The 23927-nt window shown below is 46.9% G+C and overlaps 1 protein-coding gene across 2 annotated transcripts in view; it reads left to right on the top strand.

The window, feature by feature from the left end:
• Window positions 1–5808: 5808 nt before the first annotated feature.
• The window catches only part of MOGAT1 (monoacylglycerol O-acyltransferase 1), a 35190-nt gene continuing 17071 nt past the window's right edge, over window positions 5809–23927 (top strand). Inside the window, exons 1-3 of one of the 2 annotated variants that reach the window (XM_044289671.1) lie at window positions 5809–5906; window positions 17920–18106; window positions 20703–20818. In XM_044289671.1, coding sequence (XP_044145606.1) covers window positions 18072–18106; window positions 20703–20818 — 151 coding nt within the window. In that variant the 5' untranslated portion in view covers window positions 5809–5906; window positions 17920–18071. The remainder of the gene's footprint in view (window positions 5907–17919; window positions 18107–20702; window positions 20819–23927) is intronic. The other variant, XM_044289672.1, reaches the window with a different exon arrangement.

Raw genomic sequence — 23927 nt, 5'->3', positions numbered from 1 at the left:
AGACATCACTTACTCAAATATACAATGTCCCACCCTTTACAATACACATAGACATTTAACACATTCCAAAATGGCACAAATTAGACCAGGAATTCAAAAGTTAGTACAGGTCTCTTTGGCCTGGCTGTACTCATGGCTTTTCTGTCCAAAACCGGTTCTACACAGTCTTTTGTCCTGGAGACAATTGAGAAGTGATCCACTTATCTCCCAAGGACAGAGGCCAGACTCCATTAGCCACATGGTAGCAAAAGACAGCAAAAGACAGCAAAATACATGACCTTATATAACTATGTCGCTATTGTATAAAACCGGTGCATACAACATGGGACCGTAATCACATGGTAAGAGGCTGGCAAGTAGTCCTCTCCAAGCACTTGTGGCAACCTCAAAAGAGGGGAGTTTGTCACACTAGGATTCTAGACGATAAGGAAACCTTAATGAAGAGGAAATGGCCAGAAACGTCAGAAACTGTGTCTATAATTTCACAAGGTATTGATTTATGGACGGCAATGGACACACCTCAAGATTTGGACTCTGAGTACGTACAGTGCGACCAGGTCGTGTAATATCTATTTTTGCAGGAGGGCACATGCCCTGTTTTAAAGTGAGTCTTCTGCAAAAGAGCTATCGAGACCTTTTGTTTGTGCAAGCTATACAAGATTTGGTTGCGCTTAGCAGGTTCATTAAAATCGTTCACATTGTAGGAGCTGATTCAAACAGACGCCGTCTAGAAAAGCATATTTGAAGAACCTAAGTACATAGTCATCAGGAAGGGAAAGGGGAAGGAGAGAACAGCAAGGGAGACAGGACAGGACTAGGTAGACAAAACATAGACTCACAATTAGCACATAAAGAATTAACCAGTGGCATGCAGCCTGAGGAGTTGGCATCTCAGGGAAATCTCTGCCACACATATTTAACAGGTAGAAGCGATGGAAGTCCAGGGTGAGCAGGGACTCAGCCGCCATTCACAATGAAAGCATAACAGGTATTAAGCTATTTAGTGAACATGATACTGCCCATGCACTAGCCCCAGAAATGGGAGCCAGAGCACGGCCAGCATTAAAAAAACTGCAGGTAACACTCGTAGGGGAATGTTAATGAAAACTGAGAACAGCTAGCGTAAACTAGCTATGGCTACAGGTAGAAAACTGAAAACGTGGACCCTGAGGTATATAGAGCGAGTGCAAAGGACCACTTAGAAAGTGGACATAGGATAGTCCAGCATAGGGAGAGTAAACATGGATATCATGGCGTCTTCCTCGACTTCGCTGACCGCGGAGATACTTGTGTCCACTGTACTCTGTCTGGCAGCTGTGCTGGAGATGGCATCACTGGCCAAACCTTGGGCAGTGAGAAAGTCTCAAGAAATTTAGGAAGATTCTCCAGGTCACGGAATGTCGCCATCTTGCCGTCTTTCCTGGCATGTAACTGGAACAGAAATCCCCATCAGTATATAATGTCCTTCTCTTTTAGTAGGGCAAGAATAGGGAAAACCGCTCTGTGTAATTGCAGTGTTCTCTTTGATAAATCAGGTATGATCTGAATTTGAGCCCCCTGATAGGACCGGTCCTCGGACTGTCGTGCAGCCCTCATAATGTCCTCCTTGATTTTGAAAAATGCACCCGACACACAATGTCCCGCGGTCTGTTTGGGTCGGCTGATTAGGGCCCTAGGGCTCTATGAACCCGATCCAGCTCTATAGGTGTATCGTCTGATCTCTTTAGCAGAGAGCTAAATAACGCCTGAACAGAGGCTTCTAAGTCAGCCGGCGTAACGGATTCTGGTAGCCCCCTTATCCGGAGGTTGTTTCTCCGGTGACGATTGTCGATGTCGTCAATGTGAGATAATATCTGGGAAATCTGCATGGAGTGTGCAGAAATCACCTGCTGGTGGTCTGCAAGGTGCTCAAAGACGGCCTCCTGTGTTTTTTCAGAGGCCTCCACCCGGTGACCCAAATGGACGATTTCCCCCTTCAGTACCTCCATCTCGGATTTGTAGGTCTGCTCGAGTCGGGAGACCGAATGTTCCAAGTCCTCCTTTGTAGGTAAGGCTCTCAGCTGTGCTTGTAGGTCCCATCCGAAATCGGAGGTGCACGAGGAGGGACTCCTGGAGTCAGTATCTGAGGGATCCGAGCGGGAGCCGCGATCTGGAAGCGGTGTGAAGGAGCCGGCGGCCATCTTGGGAGCTCCCTGCTGTCCTGTTGTGCTCGGCTGGGAACCGAAAAATTTCTGAATGCCGGCTCCGTCACCCTGCTGATCAGTGTCTGCAGTGTTCTTGGCTGTTTTTCTGCCCATGGTGGTCAGGTATTAGCAGGTTTTATAGCGTGGAAATAGCTGATTAGGCTGGAATGGCGGGAGAGCTGCAGCGACACACGTCTCACTCGGCCATGAGCAAGCCACGCCCCCTATAGCATTTTACTTGGCTGTTAACCCTTGCTTTGTTACTGGAAAAAATGGATTAAAATTGAAAATTTACCCAAAAATTTATATTCTCAAATTTCATCCTCATTTGCCAATAACTTTTGTACAACACCTAAAGGGTTAACAAAGTTTGTAAAATCAGTTTTGAATACCTTGAGGGGTATAGTTTCTTAGATGGGGTCACTTTTATGGAGTTTCAACTCTAGGGGTGCATCAGGGGGGCTTCAAATTGGACATTTGTGTAAATAAACCAGTCCAGCAAAATATGCCTTCCAAAAACCATACGGCACACCTTTCCCTCTACGCCCTACTGTGTGCCAGTACAGTAGTTTATGGCCACATATGGGGTGTTTCTTCAAACTACAGAATCGGGGCAATAAATATAGCATTTTGTTTGGCTGTTAACCCTTGCTTTGTTACTGGAAAAAATGGATTAAAATGGAAAATTTGCCAAAAAATATAAATTCTAAAATGTTATCTCCATTTGCCATCAACTCTTGTGGGGTTAACGACGTTTGTAAAATCAGTTTTGAATACCGTGAGGGGTGTAGTTTCTAGAATGGGGTAATTTTTGGGTGGTTTCTATTATATAAGCCTCACAAAGTGACTTCAGACCTGAACTGGTCCCTAAAAATTGGGTTTTTAAAAATTTCTGAAAAATTTAAAGATTTGCTTCTAAACTTCTAAGCCTTGTAACATCCCGAAAAAATAAAATGTCATTCCCAAAATGATCCAAACATGAAGTAGACATATGGGGAATGTAAAGTAATAACTATTTTTGTAGGTATTACTATGTATTATAGAAGTAGAGAAATTGAAACTTGGAAATTTGCAATTTTTTACAAATGTTTGGTAAATTTGGTATTTTTTTTATAAATACATTTATTTATTTTTTTACTTAATTTTACCAGTGTCATGAAGTACAATATGTGACAGACAAAAAAACAATCTCAAAATGGCCTGGATAAGCAAAGAGTTTTAAAGTTATCACCACTTAAAGTGACATTGGTCAGATTTGCAAAAAATGGCCTGGTCCTTAAGGTGAAATAAGGCTGTGTCCTTAAGGAGTTAAATGGGTTGGCCCACGAAAAATATTCTACAGTTTTCAAACCAGCACCTGGATCTGAATACTTTTGTAATTGCATGTAATTAAACATTTTGTATAGCTATATATCTTAGCTATTTCTTTGATCTGCTCATTAAGAAGGCCGCACATGCTCAGTTTTATCTTTCAACTGACTCCTGAGCTGTGATAGGGAGAGCATGGACATGCCCCCTGAGCTGTGATAGGGAGAGCATGGACATGCCCCCTGAGCTGTGATAGGGAGAGCATGGACATGCCCCCTGAGCTGTGATAGGGAGAGCATGGACACGCCCCCTTAGCTGCAGCAGAAAAGCCACTCCCCTTCTAGCTTTGTTAGAAATAGATTGTCATGTACAATATGATGTGCGATTTTCATTTTTTATATTATTTATGGGGTAACCCCTTTAAATGTTCTCCCCCAATAAGGTCTCATGCACACGAACGTAAGGACTCTGCCCATATAGCGGACCGCAAACGGTAGGTCTGCAATATATGGGCACTGGCCGTGCTGTGGATGCGTACCCATTGACTTGAATGGGCCTGCGACATGCAAGATACGGACATGTCATATCTTTTACAGAGCAGAGGCACGGATCAGAAGCCCACGGAAACACTACAAAGCACTTTCGTGAGCTTTCGGATCAGAAAAGATAAGATATGTGCTATCTTTTGCCGTATCTTGTAAATGGGTCTGCATCCACAGCACAGAGTTCACAGGCCCGGTGCCCGTGCATTCCGGACCACTATTTGCAGTCCACAACATGGGCACGGAGCCATTACGTTTATGTGCATGAGCCCTAACTGTGAGGTTGGACCAGCACCTATCACACATTTATGGCATAGATAATGTAAAGATATGTTTTCTATCTTTTTTTCTATGAAGTTCATGTGTCATACATGTATATTATGGAGCTAGTACTTGATGCTACTTCCACAAGTAGCATAAATTGGATGGGGAAAAATCTGTAACAGATTTACCGTATATTTCACCCTATGCAATGAAAACGGTGAACATCTCTGCAGCTTGTGGATGATAATTAAAATCTCATCCACCGTGCTGCTTCTGTAATACGTGTGGATTGTCTGCCTGCAAATCTGGATACAAAGGGGGAGATTTATCAAACTAGTGTACAGTAGAACTGGCTGAGGATACTTTTACACTTGAGGCAGAGGATTCCGGCAGGCAGTTCCGTCGCCGGAACTGCCTGACGGATCCGGCAATCCGGACGCAAACTGATGGCATTTGTCAGACGGATCCATCTGACAAATGCATTAAAATACTGGATCCGTCTCTTCGGTGTCATCTGAAAAAAAGGATCCGGTATTATTTTTTCTTGCATTTTTAAAGGTCTGCGGATGCGCAGACCAGAAAGCCGGATCCGTTTTCCCAGAACACTTAATGCCGGATCCGGCACTAATTACACTTGTAAATTAATGCCGGATCCGGCATTACGGCAAGTGATCAGTATTTTTGGCCGGAGAGAAAACTACAGCATGCTGCGATATTTTCTCTGTCCAAAAAATGCAAGAGGGACTGAACTGATGCATCCTGAACGGATTGCTCTCCATTCAGAATGCATTAGGATAAGGCCTCATGCACACGACCATTCCATTTTTTGCGGTCCGCAAGATCCTCAAAAAACGGAAGCCGCCCGTGTGCCTTCCACAATTTGCGTAACGGAACGGGCGGCCCATTGTAGAAATGCCTATTCTTGTCCGCAAAACAGACAAGAATAGGACATGTTATATTTTTTTAGCGGGGCCACGGGACGGAGCAACGGATGCGGACATTGAAGTGAATGGGTCCACATCCGAGCCGCAAAAACTGCGGCTCGGATGCGGACCAGAACTACGGTCGTGTGCATGAGGCCTAAAACTGATCGATTTTTGTCCGGTATTGAGCTCCTGTGACAGAACTCAATACCGGAAAACAAAAATGCTATTCTGAAAGTACCCTTAGTGGTACACAGCAACCAATCAGATTCCACCTTTGCGCCTCTGGAAAATGAAATGGAATCTGATTGGTTGCTAAATCTCCCCCAAAATCTGCAGCATTTGCTCTATGTGTGAACATACCCTGAAAGTGCCAAGTGGAGGCAGATCCTGTAATACAGGATATATATATATATATATATATATATATATATATATATATATATATAATTTGTTCCTGTTTTAACATAGGACATTGACCAATGGTTTACATTTTTTCCCCTTACATTGAGTAACAGGATAGATGGTGCAATACCCTGAGCTGGTGGCTCCGGTGTGGTGCAGGAGGGGTTAATGCATCAGCTGGGTGTCAGACTCCCAGCACCTCCCCCGGTGTCTAATGTCAGTTCTTCCACAGAACAAGCCTCAGTAGTGCTGGTGAGAGGACATCCCACCCCAGCGAGGAGGTGAGTGCATGCCATCTGCAAGGACTCCCAGGACTTGCTTCACTTTCTGTAGACCTCTGGGCTGTCCTATTGTATATCGCTGACTTCTAACAAACTTTAGGGCCCCAATTACACTGAATTTCACGCGTCTGACCTTGTAGGTTGTGGTTTTTCACAATGCAGAGACTACCTTATAATGGGGGTTTTCAAAGATCGGTCTTCTTATGACTTTACCCTCTAAAAATAACGTTTAGAGATGAGCGAATCTTTAAAAAATCTATTTTCCAGCAATTCTTCAAGCTGTTCATTGCTCTAATTCACCGCAGAACTGTACAAATCTGTTCTATCGTCTCTATTTGTAACTAGGGATGAGCAAGTTCGGCGTACAAGGTTCGGGTTATCTTAGAATTGCGTTATGGATTCTGCTACTGCGGAACATAACTTATGGGTCTGTGGTAGCGGAGTCCATAACGAAATTCTTAGATAACCCGAACCTTGTACGCTGAACTTAAAAACACAAGCTCGTTCATCCCTATATGTGACTAAGGCCTCATGCACATGACCGTATGTATTTTGCGGTCTGCAAAAAACGGATCAGTGAAAAAATACGGATGACGTCTGTGTGCCTTTCGTATTTTGCAGAACGGAGCAGCTGGCCCCTGATAGAACAGTCCTATCCTTGTCCATAATGCTGACAATAATAAGACACGTTCTATTTTTTTGCGGAACGTAAATACAGACCTACGGAAACAGAATGCACACGGAGTAACTTCCGTTTGACCCATTGAAATGAATGGTTCCGTATACGGTCCGCAAAAAAAAACCTGAATGGACAAGGAAAGAAAATAAGATCATGGGCATGAGCCCTTAGGTTGTCTTAAGGACACATCCAGGAGTGACTGAAATGTGGATTTTTATGAAGGAGTTTTTAGCAATTCTCTTCCATGTACTGTGGGGAAAAATCGGCAGCGGAAACTGACCTGCATGTCAATTCACCGTGTGCCGCAGATATTCATGGCGGATTTCACCCTTTGCATTGCAGCTAAATGGGGTTGTTTTGGCGGCAAGTCCCAGTCAGGTGATATGAAATTATTTTCAGTTGCAAAATCTCCTGTGTGTGGAGGCACCCTGTGGGTGGCTGCGCGCGGTGCAGAAAATCTGCATGAAATCTGCACTATTTTTTTGCTGGATTTTATGCAGATCTCATCCTTCTATTAAAAAGGATGAAATCTGCACCAGAAAAGCACAACAGTTGACAAACTACAGATTTCAAAATCCACACATTAGGTCAATATCCGCACCTAAGAAAAAAAAGGCGAAGTGGCCATGAGCTATGTCTAATCTCATACACTTTGCTGGTACTGTATTACGCTGCATTTTTTTCGCACTGAAAAACCATGTGTAATCTGCATGGTGTGCAGGTAGCCTTGGTATCCCCTTTGTCCCACCTGCTGCTCTGTTCATTTCAGCGGGCCTTGAGGGGTACGAGGCTCACGATCGGTGGGGGTACCTGCGCAAGATCTAATAGTGATCACCTAAATCCTCTTCTAATTGCTCCACTTCTTTAGGGCCCATGCACATGGCCGTTGTTTTAGTTCACATCAAATCGGCATTTTTTTGGGGCGGTCGGATGCAGACCCATTAATTTCAATGTGGGCCGCAAAAGATGTGCACAGCACACCGTGTGCTGTCCGCATCCGTATGCCTGTTCTGCGGCCCCCTCGAAAAAATAGAACATGTCTTATTCTTGTCCATTTTACTAACACAAGGATAGGACAGTTCTGTTCCTCAAAATGCGGAACGCACACGGCCGGTATCCATGTTTTGCGGATACACAATTTACGGACTGCAGAAACAGGAACGGACATGTGCGTGAGCCTTTAGATGGATATTTAGCTCAGAATGGGGCTTCAGTGAAAAACGCATTACATCCGGAAGCAAGTGCGGATGCAATGCGTTTTTCAAGAAATGGTTGCTAAGAGGTTTTTGTAAACCTTCAGTTTTTTATCACGCGTGTGAAAAACAGATCAAAGCGCATTACACCCGCGCAGAAAAAAACTGACTGAACTTGCTTGTAAAATGGTGTGAGTTTCCCTGAATGCATGTGGAGCCAATCCATATCGTTCGTGTGAAAGAGGCCTTACACAGCAGAAACCCAGTGACAGAGTTTGTGAAAGCTTCGATCACGGACTTTTAACCGTTCCAGTGCCATCATCAATTGTGACCACAGGATCTGAGCTGTCATTTATAGGGTGACTGAACAGCCATACATGACGAGATCACAGAAGTCGTTTGGTTGCTATGGCAGCCTGTGCCTTCTGAAGGCTCCCTGGCCTGCATAGTACAGTTCCTATTAATCCTTGCTTATGGCTAGGCTTAATAGGAACACAGTCCTTTTCCTATAGACCTCTGGCACTCCAGCTATTGTAAAACTACAACTCCCAGCATGTTCTATTCACTTCTGGATTACATATACACTGGTGCTGGATAGAGCAAAGTTATGTAGAGGCCAGCACCTCTTCATACCTTAGGCAGATCCACCGTCAGCTATAGCTTAAAGAGGACCTTTCACCAGAATAAAACATCTAAACTAACTATACAGACGTGTAGAGCGGCGCCCAGGGATCCCCCTGCACTTACTGTTATCCCTGGGCGCCGCTCCGTTCTCCCTGTATAGCCTCCGGTATCTTTACAGTTAGGCTCCACCCAGGGGAACCTGCCGGCGTCTTTCTCCTATGCTGTAGCGCTGGACAATCGCAGCGCTCAGCTCATAGGTTTTTTTTTTTCTCTCTCGGGCTATGAGCTGAGCGCTGTGATTGGCCAGCGCTACAGCATGGGAGAATGAGACGCCGGCAGGTTCCTCTGGGTGGAGCCTAACTATGAAGATACCGGAGGCAATAACGGGAGAACGGAGCGGCGCCCAGGTATAACAGTAAGTGCAGGGGGATCCCTGGGCGCCGCTCTACATGCCTGTGTAGTTAGTTTAGATGTTTTATTCTGGTGAAAGGTTCTCTTTAAGTCTACTTTCACACTGCCGTTTGGTGCGGATCCGTCATGAATCTGCACAGACGGATTCGTTCAGAACGGATCTGTTTGTATTATCTTTAACATAGCCAAGACAATGTAGGATGGATCCGTTTTCTATTGTGCCAGATTGTGTCAGTGATTGGCTCTGTTTCATCTGACGGACACCAAAGCGGAATGAAGACGGAACGGAGGCAAACTGATGCATTCTGAGCGGATCCTTTTCTATTCAGAATGCATTAGGGCAAAACTGATCCGTTTTGGACCGGATCTCACAAACAGAAACCAAAACGCCAGTGTGAAAGTAGCCTAATAAATGTGTCCCTTAGTCCTTACACAGTCCATATATGCAAATAATAAAAAAAGTTCAGAATTCAAAAACATAAAAATTATAAAAATGTGGTTTCACTGTAATTGTACTAACCCCCGGAATGAAACGTCATTTTTACCACAGAGGTAATGCCTTAAAAACAAAATCCATACAACAATGGCAGAATTCCACCCTTTCCATAACATCATGTAATCATAAAGGGGCAGGGAAGGGGACGCGGTTACCTCAACTTCAAGCATGACTAGAAAATAGCGCGGGCAGGGGATAAAAGAACGTTTTCAGAGCTTTTGCCGCATCTGACTGCTGAAAGAAAATGATTATTAGAAACACACTGCGGACTACTCTCAGGTACTGCTGGCGGCTTGGGATGGTTTTTGGAGGTGACAGGTTCCCTTTAATTTTGGAACATTGGGAAAAATCATTACAGTTTCACAAAGGATTGATGGCGGCAAGGAGAGTGGTTATCTCGTCCATTGTGCGTGTTGTCTGAAATTCACGGTCTGCTGAACTAGAGATAGCTTATCTCTCTAGTCTTCTCCCTCTGTTCTGAAAATGTGTACATGCTGGAGTTTTCAGTGACAACACCCTATCATTAGATGGGGAGCCGCTAACAACTCCAGAAAAGCCACCATTGTGAATTTTTAACCTAAGCCTAATAGGAGCGTTAAAACCGTTCCGACAGTCGGATGAATACAGAGAAGTCTCTCACATCCGACTGGCTGGCCGCGTCAAGCCACGCCCCTGGGGGCGGGGTGTATTCCCCTTTAAAGCTTGGTGCTCACACGGCCGCGTGCGGCCATCCTAGCGCCGATACTTCCACCAGAGTATCATAGTCATATTCAGGCAGGGATATTATGCGAACAGTGGGCCAGATTTATCATGACCCTGACAGCTCACTCCACTTTCACATATGGCTAAAGTCAGTTTTAGCCAAGTCAGATTTATGAACGGCCCTTTAAGACTGTAATAAACGTGGTTTGACGGTAGCAGTTTATCCGTCAGTAAGCGGCTTTACAAAAGTCGCACATCTTTACGAAAAAGTCGCATGTTCTATTAAAAAGTCTCATAAGATAAGCATGGTCCTCACTGGAGTGAAATTGCGCAATTTTTTGTGACTTTTTTGCGACTTTTTAAATGGTCACAATAGTAAATCTGTCTAGAGATTAATTTACATAAGAAAACACACCCACTTTCAGAAAACTGGCGAGCATAGTGCAGAGCAGAAAAAAGTCGCAAATTTTTGCGCAGTTTTAGTGATTGCGCAAAAATTTTCGACTTTTTCACTCCATTATTCTGACTTGAGCTAATGATAAATCTGGCCCAATGTCTCCTGTGTATGGCTCCTGACGAAGTGCTAATGACAAGAGCACAGAAACGCGTTGAGCCACGTGTATTTGATCTTATCCTAAAACCTGGGATTGATCCAAGGTACTGGCCATACTAGATGCCAGACACAACATTGAGACTCATAGTTGCGATTCCTAGGGAGGTTACTAGTTACAGTCTCTGGGACCAGTGGCTCCTGTGAGCTGGCCTTCAGACATTCTGCTCAGCTAGAGGAGGGTCTGAGCCGTGTGTCAGTGAGCTCTGACATACTTTGTGGTTCAGGAACATTCACTGCGTGGTGATTTATTGCTTCATCCAGCCACACAGTGCATGCTCCTCTTGAAGCCTGTTTTTCACACGTTTAACGCTCCTATCAGGCTTAGGTTAAATTGATTGTTGTGTAAGGGACGCATACCACTATACCAGCATTCCGTTAGAAATTGGTCACCATTGTGGTTGACTATCTGCAGTTTTGGTTTTAACAGAATTTGCAGCAGTGGTGACAGACACTGAATAATGCGCTCATTCCTTTTGTCATTGCTTGGTCTGCACATGCAATGGTACACATTAGGGCCCACCTATCTGTTCTTCCCCTACCCCATACTGTAACTGATGTCATGTATAGCTATGCCAATCTATGTACAAAGATAAATGCTTAAAGGGGTTTTCTCATCTGAGACAATGGGGGCATATCGCTATGCCCCCATTGTCTTATACGTGTGGGTCCCACTGCTGCGACCCGCACCTATATCGAGAATGGAGCGGGCCAAAATGGTGGCTGGAGGACTCTGGTCCAACCACCACCAAGTGCTGTTCCCACAGAAGTAAATGGGAGCGCACTGTGCATGACCGGCCACCGCTCCCATTCACTTCTAATGGCCCGATGGAAATGGCCGTGCCAGTGCTCAGCTACTTTCGGCAGCCCCATAGAAATGAATGGAGGGCGGCAGCGCATGCGCAGTGCGCTCTCCACCACTGTTTAGGATATAGATGCGGGTCCCAGCGCTGGGACCCCCACCTGTCAGACAATGGGGGCCTCGCAATGTGATCTTGTGCTATATACCCTTGACGAAGAGGTCCCAAGCTTCAGCACTGCAAACGCTGAAGGAGTAACAATTGAGTATAGGCTAATTTAGAATTTTTTTTTTTTTTTTTTTTTTTTTTATAAGATATTAACAAGTATTTACTATCCTTGCCTTCTGTTAAAGGATTTTTCCTCAGGATGGGTCCTCAATATCTCATTGGTGAGGGTCGACTCCTGACACCGCCACGATCAGCTGAAGAGCTGCGGTGCTCTGCTGAGTGCTGAAGCCTCCTTACATCATATCATGCACAGTGCCATATATTGGATAGCGGCTGTACTTGGTCTTTAAGGCCAGGCCCATTCATTTGAACTGAACTGAACTGAGCTGCACGTAAACCATGTTACCAATGCAGCTTTTTCAAGCAGGTGATAAGCTGCGGAAATCAGACCGATCAGATATTGACCTATCCTGAGGTTAGGCCGTCTAAATTCTCTTCCCAGAAAACCCTGTTAAAATCATATTATTATTTGTAAGACATCTGCTCTTCCTTATTACCCAAAGGTATAAAATTTGGTTTATTAAAGGGCATCTGTCAGTAGATTTGTACCTAGGAAACTGGCTGACCTGTTACATGTTCAACATTTGGGAGTTGATTGCGGATTTTGACTTCCCCCATTGAACTCAATGGGGCAAATCTGCAACAAACTTGTAAGCACTCTGCCTCAGAAATTGGAATGCCTCATATTTAAAAATCTTTTCTGCACTGAAAATGTTCTCAGAGTATGGACGAGACTTGTAATTCAATTTGCTGGTACTAAAATCTACTATGAATTCTCCATCCACAAATCCAGATGGATATCTCCACATCCGCTAGGCTTGTCTCTCTATCTAGTGGTTATATGAATGTTTCAATAATGTATTTTGGATCTATTTAGATTTAAAAACATGAATTTTATTTCAAGACACGGAGGCTCATATTGCTTAACCCTTTCTTTACTGGCACAAAACAGCAGCAAAGAATCCAATAACAAAATCAACCAATGGGCACACAGCCCTCCCCTTAGCCCCAGTATAAAGGGACCACCCCTCCAGCTCCTCTTCCTCTTTCTTTGCTGCTGCACACTAAGTTAAGTACCCCACCTCCCTGCCTGCAGGGCTGGTGGTTTTATTATCTTGGTTTTATTATCATGGTATTGTCTCAATTTTGATTGTTTTTTCCCATGGATATGATGTGATCCTTTGTGTGTTACGTGGGGTACCTTTTTTCTCCCCTTATTAGGTGATAGGGTTCTATTTTCCCTCCGTTGTTGTTCTTCTGGGTCTCCTTGCGGCTGTGTTCCGCATCTGCCCCTGCCCCTTTTGCCTCTGGGGACTTTTGTGCCCCTTCCCCGTTCCTCCCTTCTACCTGTTCCGTTCTTACCGGGTTTCGGGGCTGCTTTTTCGCATCTGCGCTTTCTCCTGCGCGCCGGGTACCCGAGATCTCGCCTCTCGCGAGATCTCGGGCGCTCTTTCTCCTCCCGGCGCCGGCTGCTGTTCCCGCCGCTTGCGCTCCTGCGCGCGAAATCTCGCGAATCCACGCGAGATTTCGGCCGCCATCTTGAGAGACGCACCGATCCTGGTGTCAGTCCTATCCGGCGGCAGCAGCGGACGGCGGCCCCATCTCTGCACAGGGTGACTTACTCTGTGGAGCTTCAGGTCTTTTGCTTCCTATCTGGGGTTACTGTTAGTCAGTTTAGGCGCCCGTTTTACTATTGCACTATGTCTCTGCCCAATGCCACCCCTTCAGTCCAGGGGACGCCTTCTCTTGGGGACTCTCTCTTGTCCCCCCAGAGTTTGGGGATCATCCCACATACAGGGAGCACTACTCCTGCTCCTCAGGACGCTCAGGCTCTATCCCTGCAAAGGTCTATTTCTGAGGCCATTGCCTCGGCCATGGGATCCATGTCCTCTGTTCTGACGCACTCTATTTCGTTAGCGCTTAGCGCCAATGCCTCAACCACGGTGTCCCCTAGCAACGCTCCTATGCCCGCCCCTGATGCCTCCAGAATTAATGTGAATGATGGCCTTGTTCCATCCAATGACGGCGCGCTTCGGCCGCGCAAAAGAGCCTGTCCGCGCCAGGCAGAACGAGCACGGCATTGGAAGTCTGCCCGGTCTCAACCCGAGCCGGACTCTGATTCCAATAAGGAATCTGATGAGGAGGTTTTTGAATCCTATAATGATATAGAGGATTTGGACATTGATGGGTCCCCCGTCCAGGGGACGTCCGTCTCCTTTTCCTCGTTACCCCGGCGCCCGGCGGAGGTCGAGCCGGCGGTTCCTGGCCCTTCCACCCCCCTGGTGGATCCGACGGGGGTCCCGTTATTTGACCCGGATTCCCTGCATCACCCCAGGTCCGCGGAGTGGCTTCCCGCCCCTCACGTGTCTGATTATCTGGAATCCATGGTTCGTAGACCCCTTAACAAGGAGACACGGAATAAGCTACGGGCAGAATGCCCCCGTCCAGCTATTCCTAATAAGGTTTGCGAGACTCCGGTCGTGGACCCAAAGATGGTCCAGTTTCTGTCCAAGACAGGTTTTAGTCCAAAGAGAGGCCTGGACTCGGCTCTCAAGGCTTGCCAGGACAAGCTGTTGGACATTTTGGGGCCACTTACGAAAATCTTTGATCTGGCAGAGTCTGCCATGGCGGAGGGTCAAATGGTCGACCCGGAGGAGCTCCGTGGTTGGGCGCAGAGAGCCATTTGCATGGCAGGTAATGCAAACACCTCCCTGAGTATAGAACGGCGCAAGGCCATACTCCTGAAGATCGAGCCTAAACTGACCAATATGGCTCTGTCAGAATCAGGCAAAGAGGCCCAAGGTTTCCTCTTTGGGGATCCCTTCGTTAAGGAGCTGGGGAAGTTTGTGGGGACCTTTACCGCCCTTGATAAAGCCCAAACGTCCATGCGTAGGGTATTTAGCGGTAGGGTTTCCGCTAGGGCCGGCAGTACAAGGGGCCGTCTGTCCGGCCGCTCCTCCTTCCAGACCCGAGGATCGGGTCGAGGCTCCTTCGCATCCTACCGTCCGCCTGTCCATGACCAGAGACACCAGCCGTCCTTCTTCCCCTCCCGGGGTTCTCAGGGACGGGGACGTCCTTACAGAGGAAATCCAAACCTCAGACGCCCATTTGGTAAGTCTACCTCCTGTTCTCCCTTTTTCGGAACGTTATGTCGGGGGCAGACTCCAACATTTTATGCATGTTTGGGCTTTCATTACCAACGACCCGTGGGTGCTCTCCACGGTTCAGGGCTTTCGCATAGAGCTTGTCGCCCCTCCCGTGGTCCCGCCCCCTCTTCCTCCCACGTTCCGGTCGCTAGTATCGCAGAACCTGGTGGACGTGGAGCTGCGGGCCCTTTATCTCAAAGGGGCGGTGGAACCGGCCCCGCTCGATCACGACGGGGTGATCAGCAGTATTTTCCTGGTGGAAAAGAAGGGAGGCCAGTTCCGCCCCGTCATCAATCTAAAGGCACTAAATGCATTCGTCAAGTACAGGCATTTCAAAATGGAGGGCATTCACCTCCTAAGGGACATGCTGCTTCCCGGAGACTGGATGGCCAAGTTGGACCTCCAGGATGCATACTTGACGGTTCCGATAGCACTTCCCTCCAGGGACCTTCTTCGTTTCCAATGGCAGGGGTCGATATGGCGCTTCACGTGTCTCCCCTTCGGACTATCGTCTGCCCCCTGGTGCTTCACCAAGCTTTTACGCCCGGTGGTGGCGTGGCTTCGTTCTCGGGGGGTGAGACTTATAATCTATCTGGACGATATCCTGATCATGGCCGTGGACCGGACCTCCCTCTTGTCCCACCTTCAATTGGCGATACGCCTTCTCTCCTCCCTGGGTTTCATAATCAACCGGGAGAAGTCTTGTCTGATTCCTGCTCAAACCATGGAGTTTCTCGGTTTCCAAGTGGAATCCCTCTCCTTGACTCTGAGTCTTCCTCCTTTGAAAGTGCGGTCGATCCGCAAGGAGTTGCGTCGCACCCTCTCTCTCCCGCAGATCTCACTGCGTCATTTGGCCAGGGTGATAGGTCTCTTATCATCGTCCATTCAGGCTATCTTTCCGGCTCCCCTTCATTATCGGGCCCTCCAGCGTCTCAAAATCGCACATCTACAGGCTGGTGCGTCTTATGCGGATCTAATCGCTTTGGATCCGGAGACGAGGGACGAATTGGAGTGGTGGATTGCCAACCTCTCTGCCTGGAATGGCAGGGCTCTGTTTGGCCCCCACCCGGATGTGGTGATCGAGTCGGACGCCAGCCTTCACGGTTGGGGCGCCCATTGCGAGGGGGTTTCCACGGGAGGCCCTTGGTCCACGGAGGAGTCTCACTTACACATCAATGCCCTGGAACTTCTGGCGGGTTCCTTTGCCATTCGCAGCTTCACCTGCGGGAGGGCCAGGGCATGTATTCGCCTTCGCATGGACAACATCTCAGCTGTCCGCTACATCAATTCCATGGGAGGTACCCGTTCTTCGATGTTGACTCACCTAGCCAAGGACTTTTGGGATTATTGCCTGGACCGCAACGTCTCGGTGGTGGCGGAATACCTTCCGGGCTTACACAACACGCTGGCCGATTGGAACTCACGCTACATCTCGGACGCCAGCGACTGGAGATTGGATGTGGAGGTCTTCTCTGTCATCGTATCTCGTTGGGGTCCGTTTTCGATCGACCTTTTCGCTTCGCGCTGGAACGCACAACTTCCCAGATACTTCAGCTGGAGGCCGGACCCGGCCGCGGAGGCAGTGGATGCCCTTCTTCAGCAGTGGTCGGAGGGGGTGATGTATGCCTTCCCGCCGTTTTCGCTGATCCCACGGATTTTGTCCAAGATACGCCTACATGCCGCGGAGCTGGTGTTGATACTTCCTTTTTGGGGCACTCAGTCGTGGTTCCCGCAACTCTTGGAGCTTCTGGTGGAGATCCCCCTGCTGCTTCCTCTCCGGACGTCACTGCTGCTGGATCCTCTGAACCATCCTCATCCTCTAGTGCTGGACGGATCCCTGCGTCTGCTGGCATGCAGGGTGTCGGGTTGTCTTGGCAGACCGAGGGCCTTTCGGAGACGGCTGTTTTCCTATTGGAAAGTGCGTGGGCCCCGGGTACCAGAAGAGCCTATAGGGCAGCTTGGCGATCTTGGGCTGGTTGGTGCCTCCTTCGGAACGTGGATCCCTCTACGGCTGCTGTAGGTGAGTTGGTTCAATTCCTCAGTTCCCTTTATGATGACGGGAAGGCCTATCGCACTATGAATGTGTTTAGGTCGGCTATTTCCTCCGGCCATAGGGGTTTCGATGGTTGTCCGGCTGGACGCCATCCGCTGGTATGCCGATTGCTCAAGGGCTCCCGGTTCGCACGGCCCCCCAGGCCTCGTTTTTCTAGTTCTTGGGATGTTTCTTCCGTTCTCTCTTTTCTTTCCTCCTGGCACGCCAATGAGGACTTATCCCTGCGCCAACTTTCGGCCAAGTTGGTTACCCTCTTTTGCCTCATTTCTTGCAAGAGGGTTTCGGATGTCCGAGCCTTGGATCATGACGCCCGGTCCTTCTCTCCGGAGGGCGTGACATTTAACATTTCCCGGCGTACCAAGACTCATATCAGGTCGGTTTCTTACCCTGCTTTTCCTTCCTCGGTGGCGCTTTGTCCGGTCACTTGTCTGAGGGAGTACGAGTCTAGGACTCGGTCTTTGCGGTCCTCTTCCGCTCCTCAGTTGTTCATATCTTTCCGGAGACCCTTTGCTCCGGTGACCACTGTGACGCTCTCGCGTTGGGTGAAATGGATATTGTCCCTGTCTGGCATTGACACTACCATTTTTATGGCGCATTCAGTTCGTGGTGCCTCAGCGACCTCCTTGACTCTCGCCGGGGCTCGTCTGGAAGATGTCATGAGGTTGGCGGATTGGTCCCGTGCCTCCACGTTTAGGGAGTTTTACTTTAGGCCGGATCCTCATCTTTTCACCCCTATTGTAGGAAGGCTTTAAACTAGCAATATGAGCCTCCGTGTCTTGAAATAAAATTGTATGATTTTCCTAAAATATGACGTAAAGTCATGATTTTATGAAAGACACGGAGGCGAGTATTGCCCCGCCCATTGTTGTCCCTCCCTGGGGTTTGTGTGATTCGTTGATACGTTTATGGGGTTTTTTCTGTTATTGTTTATAGTTGTTATTCATGATTACCGACTGTTAATTTATTACGGCTTTATTGCCGCGTCTGGTGTTCCGGTTATGTGTGTACGATATGCGCGTCTTCGACGCCCTTGCTGTCGTTATTATTATTATTATTCTTTATTTCTTTAAGGTTGATTCGTCGCTGCTGCGGACCTACTGTGGTTGTCTTCTGCGGTTCCTGTTGACACCGTGCCTCCAAGTCGTTCGTTCGAGGATGTGGTGATCTTTTCGTTGGAGTTTCTCCTGGTTCCAGTTGTTCCAGTTTTTTCCGTTGGTGGACTTATGGAGTCAAAGAAAGAGGAAGAGGAGCTGGAGGGGTGGTCCCTTTATACTGGGGCTAAGGGGAGGGCTGTGTGCCCATTGGTTGATTTTGTTATTGGATTCTTTGCTGCTGTTTTGTGCCAGTAAAGAAAGGGTTAAGCAATACTCGCCTCCGTGTCTTTCATAAAATCATGACTTTACGTCATATTTTAGGAAAATCATACAATTCTATGCAAGGGTAACTACCGGGCGATGTAAAAAATAAATTAAATTAAAAAAAATAAACAGTAAATGACTAAATAATTTACAAACGACACCAAACACAAATGCAATTTCTCACGCATAAAACTAGGCCACGTATAGGCATGGCAATGAAGTAATTAAAGTTATGGCTGCCTGAACATGGAGAGGAAAAACTGAAAAAAATGAAATAAAATTCTGATCATTAAGGGGTTAAACAATCTGAGGTAATATCAACTTCATGCAGTAATAAAGTCAGCGATTTTGGCACGTTTTTTGGAAAATGCTGCATGTTGGGATCAAAAAACATGTTCTGGAAAATAGCAGATTGCAATAAGTGAGTGTGCTTGCCAAAAGAAAAGTTAACCACATATTACATATTCGGCTTCTTTTTCTGAAAAGCTTGATTTATTGAGACTATTTGCCTGTATAAGGCCGAGTTCACACACTGAAAAGGCCATGTGTGTAGAGATGTTCACATATTCTTGTAGCTTAATGGCAATTTGCTGTCCCCAATGCACAGGCAACATCCGTGTGGCTGCCGCAGACGGATCCGGATCCATTCAAGTGATCGGTCCGCACCGATCTGTGCGGAGGCACGGAGAGAAACCTCACGGAAGCAATCTGCGGGGTTCCGTGCCTCCGCACCAGAATGGGTCTGCATCCGTGATGCAGTGAGCACACAGCCAGTGCCCATATATTGTGGACCCGCTGTTTGGGGGCCACAACACGGGCACGGCCCAGCAACGGCCATAAGTCATGACTTTTGGATGAGGTGGAGGGGAGGCCATTCCAACTGGATTTATTTGCAGAAACTGCACATAAACCAATCTTTGTAACGTGCTTTCATTACGTTTTCATATTTTGTCATATGCTCCTGCAATGCCAGTCCGGTATCTCACGGACCGTGTTCCACGGACGTCTGCATGAGGCTTTATCCAGCGTTCCCCAATCTCGGCTGGGGAACGCTGTTACAGGCTTTTGGCGTCTGCCCTGCTCAGATTTCGTGGTCACATTTGGCCATGGCATCTGAGGGGTTTAATGTATGCAATCCGCTTTAGGGCTTCAGCGGCTATGGCGCCCGCTGCTCGTAAAAGCGGGTGTCACCTTTACATGTACGGGGGAGGTCGCCAAAGGGTTAATAGATTAAAAATAATTACCTCGAAAGGTGTCCATTGCCTTTTAAAGAGTTTTTCTGAGGTTTAATTTATTGTAGAGAAGTGCCAGATGGTCTGTTGAAATAACAAAAAAAATAATAATTACCTTAACTTCCCAAGCCCTATGCCATCCAGTGCCGCAAATCGGTCTCCTCCACCTGGCTGCAGCTGTAAGGTCCTATATACCACAGCAGACAATTACTGGCCTCAGGCGTCTTGCGGGTACACCGAGGTCAGTGTTTGGCAGCAGAAGTATGTGGGATGTCACTGCTGCAGCCAAAATAAGTCCATACCTGAGGGATTATTACCAGTATCCAGATTGCTTGTGTTTTTCATGTCTTAAAGAAAAACTGAAGAATAACAATCTACATCTCCCAGCGACCATCGGTGAAAGACATATTGCATGCGGATGCCTTCCTTTCTTTCACACAAGTCCCATTCACTTCTGTGAAGCCAAGGCGGCGTGAAAAATCGCACAAAATAGAACATGCTGTGATTTGTAATTTTTTTTCCTGAACGCAGAAATGTTGCGTGAAAAGCAACATTCGTGCACAGACCGATTCAGTCCAGATGCTATGCGTTCGCTTCACTCTTCGCATCTGGATGGAAAACTCACTTGTGTGAAAGAGGCCTTAAGCTTGAGATAACTATTGGGCAAACACTTGGTCTGCAGACAGCTATCTCTACTGATATCCCTCTGTACACATGCATGCTCTGCTTCACACTGGGTTCACACCTGAGCGTTTTACAGCGTGTTCAAACGTGCTGTAAAACGCTCAACACATGAAAACCAATGCTTCCCTATGGCCCTGGTTCACACTTGAGCGTTTTACAGCGCGTTTGAACGCGCTGAAAAACGCCCTACGCTCCAAAAAGTTCTTGAGCTTCTTTGGGGCGTCTTGTCACGCGTTCCTGTACATAGACTTTCGGGAACGCGCGACAATGGGCGTTTGCTTGTCTCTGTATGCGCGATTGTAAACGCCGGTACAATCGCGCATACAGAGCGTTCCTTTCAGAACGCTCAGGTGTGAACCCAGTGTGACGGTGAGGGCCACTGCCACAGACATTTGGCGTTCAACTCCAGAACAAAATGATAGGGCATGTTAAAAACCAACATGCCTGACCCCTACTTCTGGGGTCCCTATATACATCAGCTAATCCTGCTGAAATCTAATTTTTAAAGTGGTATAATATTCCAGTATAACGTATATAATATTCTTTAATATTCCTTCATTTGTATTTTTTTTCTTTGCAGAGTAAGACTTAGTCCATTCAGGATGAAAGTGGAGTTTGCACCTCTAAACATCCCATTGGTCAGGCGGATCCAAACCTTAGCTGTGGTACAGTGGGTTTTCTCATTTTTACTGCTGGGTAAGAGCATTAGTAAATTGTATGTACTTTCATGTATACCCACGTGTTGTCATTCTCTGGAGTATCACACACATAAAGGGTTTATTTGACATCCCGATGCTGCAAGTGATTGTCGCGAGGGAAGCGTTCCCTCCCGGCAGTCGCCAGATGGCTAGCAGAGGATAATGCTGGTATTACATACAGTGATCTCCTCCGCAGCATGGGGAGGAGTGATCGTGATGCCATTGCTCGTCCCTATGCAGGAGAGCGGTGCGGCGGATCGTGATTACACAGCACAATCTGCCGCAGGCAAATCCAGATCTTTCAGCATGCTGAAAGATCTTAATTGCCCAATGAATGAGCTGCTAAATGATCGCTAACGAGCGATTATCGGGCAGAAAAACTGCCCATCTAATATACCCTTAACTGAAGTATCTTCAGGAGTGTGGTATTGCAATTATTGGTGCTCAAGCTGGTAATACAATATGTGCCCTAACAAATTCAAGCCAGCAAGTCATGCAGATAACCCTGACAGATCCGCTCACCAATCAGAAGTTCAGTGACGTGATACTGTGATAACTGTACAGCAGCTGCCCTTGGCATAACTTTGTGAGAAATGTCTGATCGGTGAGGGTCCAACCTCTAGGACCCTACTGATCAATGAGAACTCCATTGAATGGAGTAGTATGTCTTACTGCTGGAGATAGCCATGTATGGTGGTCCGCCATCTCTGGTACTTCCGCAGACAGCAGACTTTAAATGGAGCAGCACTGTACATTCTTAACCACCGCTCCATTTAAATCTAAGAGACAGGACCTTTATTTGCATGATAGGTGGAGGTCCTAGTGGTCAAAACCCCCCAGCCCCCCAAAGGGTCTCTTCTCACCTAAGCAAAAATAAGCGAGAGCCCTTTCATTCCTGTAAAATGAGTCATTCAGAAGGTACATTTTTCACTGTCAGAAAAAATGCAACCTATCAGTATTTTTCTCCACTCTACTTTTGCACATGTTCCTTCCTTCCACTAACTTTTCAATCTTTCCAATATTAAAATCAATGGACTAATTCTGTGTCCTCGCAACAAAATGTCTCACTAAGGTCTTGTTCAGTCGTGCCCGTATTACGGCCTGCAAACAACGGGTCCGTAATATGCGGGCACCTGCTGTGTGCACCCCACATCACGAAATCCGGAAGGTTGGTGCGGAACGGAGGCGCTGTGGGGTTTCTCTCCGTGTCTACGCACCGCAAAAAAATAGAACATGTTCTGATTTTTTTTTTTTCTGGTGCGAACAGATCACGGACCAATTCAAGTTGAATGGGTCTGGATCTGTTATGGCAGCCGCATGGATGGTGCCCGTGCATTGGGGACTGCAAATTACGGCCCCCAATGCACGGAGCGGCCGAACAACGGCCATGTGCATAAGCCCTAACGTTTTTATTATCTAGCTTGTCACTAGCATTCACAAAAGCGGCTATAAAAACACAGCAGCAAAGTCAGTGCCTCTAAAATGAATAAAGACCTATTCCTGATAAGATGAGATATAAATAAATCCCCCAGGGGGAAATATGGGAAAAAAGTGGTTTCCAAAACTGAAGTTCAGATTTATTATAAGATACAGCTAAAATGGGATATTAGGGCTCCAGGATTGGTAGAGACAAAGACAAAGCAGTTGTCATAAAGGTCAACCCTATTAAACTAAACGAATTTCCCGGTAGGGTTGATCCTGATAAGTAAAATTATATCTTATTTATGTGTCTCCATTGCACCATTCCCAAGATACATCACAGTGGAAAAGTGCAGAATAGCAAAAAAAAATTTAGGAGGGGAACATACCGCACCTTTTACACCAGACTGTGGGCCGACTGCCACGTATACACCAGACTGTGGGCCGACTGCCACGTATACACCAGACTGTGGGCCGACTGCCACGTATACACCAGACTGTGGGCCGACTGCCACGTATACACCAGACTGTGGGCCGACTGCCACGTATACACCAGACTGTGGGCCGACTGCCACGTATACACCAGACTGTGGGCCGACTGCCACGTATACACCAGACTGTGGGCCGACTGCCACGTATACACCAGACTGTGGGCCGACTGCCACGTATACACCAGACTGTGGGCCGACTGCCACGTATACACCAGACTGTGGGCCGACTGCCACGTATACACCAGACTGTGGGCCGACTGCCACGTATACACCAGACTGTGGACTAACCCAGTTGGACAAAGAGCAACTGAGGCAGGCAGACATGAGAGGAGTGTGGCAACATTGCCATGCAGCTCAGAGAGACCTTAATTCTTCCAGCTATTCTAAATAATTTAAATGATGGGGGCCCAAAGCAGATTTTTTTTTTTTTTTTATCCACCAAGCTTAATCTGGTCCTGTGCAATGGTGCTTTAAAATTTGTGAGCCATTCAGAATTTTCTTTATTTCTGCATAAATTTGACCCAAAACTACATCAGATTTTTTCATAAGTCGTTAAAGATAACCTAATCAAACAAATGAGTCCAAACAAAGGTATAATAACCTTTTGCCTTCAGTATCTGGTGTGACCACCTTGCGCAGCTATAAATTCAACTAAAAGATTCCAGTAATTGATGATTAGTCCTGCAAATGGTCTTGGAGGAATTTTAGCCCAATCCTGCATTCAAAACATCTTGACCTGTGTTATGCTAGTGGGTTGCTTCAGATGAACTGCTCGCTTCAGGTCCTTTCACAACATTTCTATTGCATAAGGTCAAGACTTTAACTTGGCCGTTCCAAAAATTTAAAAGGCTTTTCCAGGATTTTATAACTGATAACCTCTATCCTCTGGATATGTCATCAGTATCTGATTGGTGGGGGGTCTGACTTGCACTCCTGTGAGCACCGCTGCCTTCTTGCAGCTTACCAAGCACAGCACCACACATAGTATAGTGGCTGTGCTTGGTATCGCACTCGAGCTGCACCTAGGCCACGTGGCGATGAACCTGTCGTCACTGGCCTAGGAGAATCTGCGAGCACAGGTGCCTTCTCAAAACAGCTAAACGGTGGGGGTCGGACTCCCCCACCGATCAGATGCTGATTACCTTTCCAGAGAATAGGTCATCAGTTATAAAGTCTTGAAACCCCTTAAACTTTATT

This window comes from Bufo gargarizans, chromosome 4 (assembly GCF_014858855.1).
Source record: "Bufo gargarizans isolate SCDJY-AF-19 chromosome 4, ASM1485885v1, whole genome shotgun sequence".
NCBI lineage: Eukaryota > Metazoa > Chordata > Amphibia > Anura > Bufonidae > Bufo > Bufo gargarizans.
Note: the sequence above shows the minus strand (reverse complement) of the source record. Positions and strands in the feature narration are given on the sequence as shown.